The following is an 8393-nucleotide window of genomic DNA, read 5'->3' as shown; positions in this document are numbered from 1 at the left end:
GTGTGTGTGTGTGTGTGTGTGTGCGTGTGTGTTTGTGTCTGTGTCCCCCACCACTTGACAACTGGTATTGGTCTGTTTATGTTCTTAGCAGTCTGACAAAAAAGTTTGCCAAACTGCTAAGTTTATCAAAAAGAAACAGATAGAAGAAATAACAGGCTTAAAAAAAAAAAAGTTAAAAAAATAAGTACTTGGGTCAGTCTATCTGACCGAGCCGGCCACAGTCCAATGATGGAAACAAGCAAAAGATAAAAGTGGTTACAACTGGAATAGTGATGACCATAGGTCCACTTGACCAACAAAATAACAACAAGAACAACAACAAACACAAAGCCATCTTTGCCATCTCCCCACTCACTTCATCATTCTCCCACATTCCCACCGTTTTCCCTGATTTTGTCAGCATTGTTCATTAAAGCAGAAACTAGTGTGTTGTAGATATTTGCAATACATTAACCTTTTATAACTTGACACATAAAGTTTACTGATGATGAAGATGAAGATAACAATGAGGATGTTGATGATGATGATGATGATGATGATGATGATGAAGACCTGGATGGAAGAGAGGTCAGTGAAGATGATGTTGATGGTAGAGATATTGAAGAAGATGGTAATGATGATGATGATGATGGTGATGATGATGATGATGATGGTCATGATGGTCATGATGGCTCTGATGGTGTTGAAGAAGGTGATGATGTTGAGAGTAGTAGGAGTGCTAATGGGAAATGTTTTGATGATGGATGATGATGATGATGATGATGATGATGATGATGATGACGACAACACTGAATACTTTTACCAACCACTGCATCACAGAAGTTGACAGTGAAAACATGGCAGATCTAAAGAGCAGAATGTGCTGGTTAGTTGCTCCTAAAAATTTGATCGGTTGTCATAAACAATAGCTCAGCTCGAGAAGAAATTAGTGCAGACTGAAACAGCAACGGCAACAGCAGCAACAATAACAATCATAATACAATGCCCCAACAATGGAACACATACAAGGTCAATAGGCTTCATAGAAATAACAGCTAAATCTTTCACAAATCTCACTTTTTCTTATAAAATGGAAGAACATTCTGTTTATAATTTGTCTGAAAAAAAACCCAGGATAGCCATGAATGGTAACATTTTTTATTATAGTTCTCTTAACAAAAAGAGGAGGATTAAAAGAGAGTGTGAAAGAAAGTGAGTGTGTACATGTGATGTTTTTAGCTCCATGTTAACCTTAATTAAGTGGATCTTAGTTAAAAGTTTTCTAGTCATGTGCAGGAGTGGCTGTGTGGTAAGTAGCTTGCTTACCAGCCACATGGTTCCGGGTTCAGTCCCACTGCGTGGCACCTTGGGCAAGTGTCTTCTACTATAGCCTCGGGCCGACCAAAGCCTTGTGAGTGGATTTGGTAGACGGAAACTGAAAGAAGCCCGTCGTATATATGTATATATATGTGTGTGTGTGTGTGTGTGTGTTTGTGTGCCTGTGTTTGTCTCTCCAACATTGCTTGACAACCGATGCTGTTGTGTTTACGTCCCATAACCTAGCAGTTTGGCAAAAGAGACCGATAGAATAAGTACTAGGCTTACAAAGAATAAGTCCTGGGGTCGGTTTGCTCGACTAAAGGCAGTGCTCCAGCATGGTCCCAGTCAAATGTCTAAAACAAGTAAAGGGAGTAAAGAGAGGGTCACGACCCTGTCTCTAATTACATTAATATGCCCTTCCTTTTTATTTTATTTGGTAGGGTATGACTTGAGTGTGATTTAACCAGTATTTCCAGCAGGTTGTGCAATCACATAGAGCATCCCTCATTGGCTTATGTATATGTGTGTATACCTACATGTGTGTGTGTGTATGTAGTTATGTCGATATAAGAAGGTGCATGCAGCTTTTCCAGAGGAAAGTCCATGTATGGTGTGCCTTAACTTGTGCATGTGGAAGCATAAGAATGTGTGTGTGTGTGCATGTGTGTGTGTGTGTGTGCATGTGTGTGCGTGCGCGCGTGTGTGTGAATGTGTGTGCAAAGAAAAATGAAGTACCTACATTGGGGCATCAGCAACCTGTGGGATCAGATCTTCATCAGGTTGATCTTCTAGCTCTGGAATGGCAGCCACATCTGTAGAGTGCAAGCAGACACAAATATTTTTAGTGAGGGAGGCAGCAAAACATTTTTCAACAACAGAATCAGTCTAATGCAACTCTTAAGTGAAATACAACAATTCAAATAGTAATGATATTAATCCTTTCTATTAAAGGCACAAGACCTGAAATTTCAGAAGAGGAGGTAAGTTGATTACATTGACCCCAGTGTTTTATTGATACTTAATTTACCAACTCCAGAAGGCTGAAAGGCAAAGTTATCCTTGCTGGAATTTGAATTCAGAACATAAGGATGAATGAAATTCCGCTAAGCATTTTGCCTGGCATGCTAATGATTCTGCTAGCTTGCCTCCTTGTTGTTGTTGTTGATGATGATGGTGATGGTGATGGTGATGATGATGATGATGATGATGATGATGATGATGATGATGATGATTAATTCGTTTTATTGGCCACAATAGCTAATATCAATCAAAAACATGTAAGGACAAAGACAGGACGAAGGTTACATAGGGTTTTGTCCGTAATAATGATGATGATGATGATGATTTCAAATTTTGGCACAGGGCTAGTAATTTCGAAGGAGAGGTTAAATTGATTACATGGACCCCAGTCCTCTGCTGGTATTTATTTTATCAACCCTGAAAGGATGAAAGGCAAAGTTGAATATGAACTCAGAAAGTGAAGACAGAAGAAATGCTGCTAAGCATTTTTCCCGGTATGCTAATGATTCTGCTAGCTCGCCACCTTAATAATAATAATAATAATAATAATAATAATAATAATAATAATAATAGATAGAGAGATGAGTTCTTAACTTTTGTATATGATTGCCAAATTCCATCACTAAGGTAAACATAGCTGACGTAATCCATCACCACAGCCAACTCAATGACAAAAAGCGCAACTCGAAAGTAACTTATTTATTGGTCCTTACTTTTGAGTTGCGCTTTTTGTCACTGAGTTGGCCGTGGTGATGGATTACGTCAGCTATGTTTACCTTAGTGATGGATTGTGGCAATCGTATACAAAAGTTAAGAACTCATCTTTCTATCTATTACATTTCTGCTGAGTTACCAGTCCTTTATATAAACTAATAATAATAATAATAATAATAATAATAATAATAATAATAATAATAATATGCAACATACAGAAAATTGCACTACTGGGTACTGCACACATTCTATGCAAAACACTTTCAATACAGTAAACATAAAAGCACCACAGCAAACCACAGCACATACCCAAGGCGCACAGAGCTGCGCTCGGTAGTGAAGTGAAAGCACGTTATAAAACTAAAACTACTGAACAATAATAATAATAATAATCCTTTCTGCTATTGGCACAAGGCTCGAAGTTTTTGGGGAAGGGATGCGTCGATTACATCAACCCAACTGGTACTTCATTTATTGACCCAAAAGGATGAAAGGCAAAGTGGAATGTGAACTCAATGTAAAGATGAAATACTGCTAAGCATTTTGCCTGGCATCCTAACAATTCTGCCAGCTCACCACCTTAGGGTCAGGTAATAATATATATAGTGGAGGCAATGTATGTGTTTGCATCATTGCCCAGCTTTTTAGGGATAACTTCTTCATAGCCCATTTCTGAGTGCAACTATCAACTTTTCTTGTAACCTCATCCCAATTCCTATAAACTTAAGAAGGGTCTAGCCTAAACCAAATGCCAAATTTCTTACAAGATGACGAACAAGTGAGAACTTCTGAACAGTTGCTCAACATGCAAGAAATAGTAGCCAGATCTTCAAATCACATCTTATCATCTAAAAACAAAAGGACACATTGTGTAATGTTGTCTTAGATAGTCTGTCAAAAATAAAAGACAGATTGGATGTTGTTGGAATGTCTTTGATCGGAAGCCTGCTTTGCTTGATCAGATATGACCTGCAGCTAACCAGCAATAAAAACAATGGCAAAGATGACGATGATGATGACGACGACGATGACGATGAGGAGGAGGAGGAGGAGTATAGTGCTGGTGATGATTTCTTTTGACTAAAAAAAGCTTATTCTAGAAATTGGGACAATGTTACAAGAAAGGTGGATAGTTGCACTTAGAGAAATGGACTGAGGAAGTTATCCCTGAAAAGCTGGGCAATGATGCAAACACATCAGTGTATTACTTTAGTGAGTGATGTATAAAGGTGTGGATATACTAGTGGATATGAGCCTGCAATACTAATTCAATTCACTTTTGTACAGAGGTTCCTTTGTTGGCTTGTTTTGCTTTTGAGTATAGCATGTTATTGTTGTTTTAACCTCAGGTCAACACTAATTGTGCAAACTTGTGATCAATGGCAGTCCAACCCTACCATCCAATCCCATCTTTGTTTTTTAGTGGTATGCAGAACAATGTGGCCTGACTTTATTTCTTATAAGGAGACAGGACACGTCAGGACATTAAAATATATCCTCTCCTCTTACAAGATGACAGAACACGAGTCAAAGGAAAATTTGGATGCTACTAATTGTACCAGATTGCATGATTACTGAGAGACTTTCTCATTGGTTCACTCACAAGTATGTAGAAGTAGAACTAAATATAGAAATTCCATTTAAATGAAAACAGTAGGAGGGATTTGTTGAGGAAGATTTGAGTGGTTATTTGAATAGGTCAAACAACTATACACAAAAACACACACCTACACACACACACACACAAATCTCTTGCTGGTGATGACAATGATGATGATGACATATTTTAAGTAATTAATATTTCAAATTTATCCTGGAAATGAAGATGATAAGAAACCAAGTGTGGTGGACATGGAATAAAACTGGCCAATATTTCAAATGTTAAACTGTGGTGGTGTTTAATATAGCAACACGTTTGGAATGTGAATGTAAAGCAAAAGATTAGTCTAAGTCTGGCTACTTCATAATTAAATCATCAATGCACAATCAGCTTAGCTTTGCCTTTATCCCCTTCTTTCTTTCTCTCTCTCTCTTCTTTCTTTTAAAAGATTTTTTTCCCTTTACAAATTGTGAGGCCCTTCTGGAATGGTAGAGGGGAGGTGAGAAAGTTGAGAGAGGAGGGAAGTTGATGTGTATGTGTGTGTGTTTGAATGAACTAGGTTATCTTTTTCATATCAATGAGGTTGCTTTTGCCATGCTAGAGTGGCCATTGTTTCTCTTATTTATATGATCTTTCTCACGCCATTTGACCATCTCTCTCATATGAGTGTAGCAATCTTTCACCCAACAATATGATCATCTCTCTCATACTAACCAATGTGGTCACTCTTCTCATACTAGTATGGCCACCTTATTAAATCTGTTTGAAAATATGCTCGAATGTATCAATATAATCGTTACTAACCAGAATCAGATTCATCTTCTTCTAAGATGTTCTTAGGACGCAATCTTTCACTAAAAAATATGGGAAAAAAGAAAAGCATTTATAATGAATTATAAAAATACGTCAACTAAATGGACAGATGCAACATGTAGATGTTGACTAGATAAATGCAGTGTAGATGCTGACTAGGTAGACACAGTGAATGGATGTTAACAGGATAGCCAGAACAACATATTGAATGAAGAGAAGGACAATGTCTAGATACTGTGAAGTTAAACAATGTGTAAATAGAAAAAAGAAAACTCAATACAAAAGCATAATATTAGGTGTTGACTAGATAACCAAATTCTATGAATGTTGGTAGGATAGATGCTATCAATGGACTTTGAATGGTTATAAGTAGAGTGAATAAATGACTGAATAGGAAGGCACAATGTCAATGTCTGGTTGAACACAGTCAATGGATGTTGACATAATAGTATGTATATTTTGACTGAATGGAAAAACAATGCATAGATGTTTATTAGTCATAATATATAGAGACTATTTTCAAATTTTGGCACAAGGCCAGTAATTTTGTGGCTGGGAGTAAGTCAATTAAATCAACCCTACTGCTCAACTGGTACTTATTTTACCAAGCCCAAAATGATGAAAGGCAAAATTGACCTCAGAATGTAAATAACATATAGATATTGACTAGAAAAACATGGCATGTACATATACTGATGATAGAGATACCTGCTCATGATTTTACCAAACACTGTCTATTGCATTGTAGTGACAAACTTATAATATGTTTTTGTATTTGGTTTGCAAGATTCTTGATTTGAACTCAGGTCTCATGTATTGGGACAGATTTTGTGGTATGTAGTGCCACTATGCCAATGATAAACATGTGCACTAGTTCTGTTTCACTCTTTTTATTGCAATCAGTCAACAGCTATGACTGTGTGTTTAAGAAGTTTGCTTTGCAACCTAAATATGCATTTAGGTTCAGTTTCACTGTGAGGCACCTTGGGCAAGTATCTTTAACTTTAACCCTGAGATGACCAGTGCCTTGTGAGTAAATTTGGTAAAGGAAAACTGTGGCAACTCACTGCATATATATTGTGGCATTGACCAGACTATTGGATGTTGTTTTACATTGCTAGTCACAATGCACTTTGCACTGTTTAAGTTTTCAAATGATGCCACTCTGCTGGCTAGGTGTATAGGCCAATATTCCCCCTGAACAGAATGCTAGTCCAGGAGTAACATGAAATGAAATGTTTTGTTCAAAAATCCAATGCACAGCCAGTCTGAGAATCAAAACCACCATCTCATGATCATGAATGCAACACCCTAACTACTAGGCCACATACCTTCACATATACTGGGTGTGATGGGTAAATTGTTGCCATTTTATATTTTTGATTTCGTGCATTGTTTGTTTTTGATTTTGTTGACTACACAGTATAGTAGGGTCAGTTGGGTATCGTCTGTGAGAAAAACAGTACCATGACACAATTCATTCTTCCAGTAATTTGGAAACAACATGCTGTACTGCTTGGCATTCACAATGGAATCTCCATTATGAACATTTCAGAGTATTTGGGTGTCAATCTAAGGACAGTGCAGAGGATTCAGGAAAAGTTGGATGAGTCTAATGGTGATTATGAAGGTACGGCAGCTCGGAAATCTCACTCTGATTGCTCTGATAGAAAAAGAGCTCCTGAATTTGTTGGTAAGATCCAAGCCATGATTGACAACAATCCCTCCACGTCCATCACTGAGTTTCTTATCAGGCAGGTAGTGTATGAAGACATTTGGTATTATTCATACAAGATGAGAAAGGGCCAGTTTTTATCTCAAGCCATCAAGAACAAGAGGAAAGTCCATGCTACAAAGCTTTTGAACAAACTCAAGCATTCCCTCCAACCGAACATGCTTTGGTTTTTCAGATGAGAAACATTTCTGCCAGGATCAGATGGTGAACACACAGGACAACCGTTGGCTTGCCATGTCTCCAAAACATGTACCGAGAGTGATAAAAATCAAACATCAAGTCAACATCATGGTATTTGGAGTGATCACTAGTGATGATGACATTATGCCTCCATTCATCTTCCCACATGGCCTCGCATTCAACATAGATGTCTATATCAAGTGCCTGAAGGAGGTAGTGCTGCCCTGGGTGAAGAGTGCTGCTGCTGGAAGACCGTATGTCTTGCAACAGGACTCTGCACCATACCACACAAGCAGGAGAACCCAGTCATGGCTGTCAGACAATTTCTGTGATCACATCACCCCTAACATCTGGCCACCTAACTCGCCAGACTGCAACCCCATTAATCATTATGTGTGGGGTGCAATTGAGCAAGGGACCAGCAAAACTCCTTGTAACACCAAAAGATGAACTGAAGGCAAAGATTATGGCGGCATTCACCAACTTAACCAAAGAGACCATTCAAAAGAGTTGCAGGAGATTCTAAAGTGGCCTGGAGGCTGTGGTTGAAGCCAATGGAAATGTTATTGAATAAATTTACTCTTTAGTATTTCGAGATATTTTTATGTAATTTTGGTAAATATATCTGTTAAAATGAAATGGCAGTTTGACTGTACATGTGTGTGTGTCTGTGCATTCATCAGGAAGGGCATCCGTCCATAAAATATTGTCTCAAAATGTTCTGTCCAGCCCATGTTAACTTGGAAAAGCAGATGTAAAGCCAATGAAGATGATGATCATGATGATGATGATGATGATGATGACGATGATGATTTATTTATGTAATTATGTGTATGTACCCAAGTTCTTTGTAAGAATATTAATAATCTGAGAACAACAAATGAAAGAAACAAAGCAAACTTTTAGCAACATGAAAAACATCTGTGTTGAATTACTGATTTTTTTTTTACTCTTAATCAATGGTGATGATGGCAATGATGATATTGATAAATTATATGATAATAATTATATAATGATAGAAATGATAATAAT

At 37.6% G+C, this 8393-nt stretch overlaps 1 protein-coding gene across 3 annotated transcripts in view; it reads right to left on the bottom strand.

Moving 5' to 3' along the window:
* Positions 1-8393, bottom strand: part of LOC106879400 (intraflagellar transport protein 43 homolog) — a 50980-nt gene that overhangs the window by 23178 nt on the left and 19409 nt on the right. For all 3 annotated transcript variants that reach the window (XM_014928941.2, XM_014928942.2, XM_014928943.2), the window contains 2 exons: positions 5438-5487; positions 2039-2111 (listed from right to left, as the gene is read on the bottom strand). In XM_014928941.2, coding sequence (XP_014784427.1) covers positions 2039-2111; positions 5438-5487 — 123 coding nt within the window. The remainder of the gene's footprint in view (positions 1-2038; positions 2112-5437; positions 5488-8393) is intronic.

Source organism: Octopus bimaculoides, chromosome 11 (genome assembly GCF_001194135.2).
Source record: "Octopus bimaculoides isolate UCB-OBI-ISO-001 chromosome 11, ASM119413v2, whole genome shotgun sequence".
In the NCBI taxonomy this organism is placed as follows: Eukaryota; Metazoa; Mollusca; class Cephalopoda; order Octopoda; family Octopodidae; genus Octopus; species Octopus bimaculoides.
The sequence above is the reverse complement of the archived record's forward strand: the minus strand, read 5'-3'. Positions and strand labels throughout refer to the sequence as shown.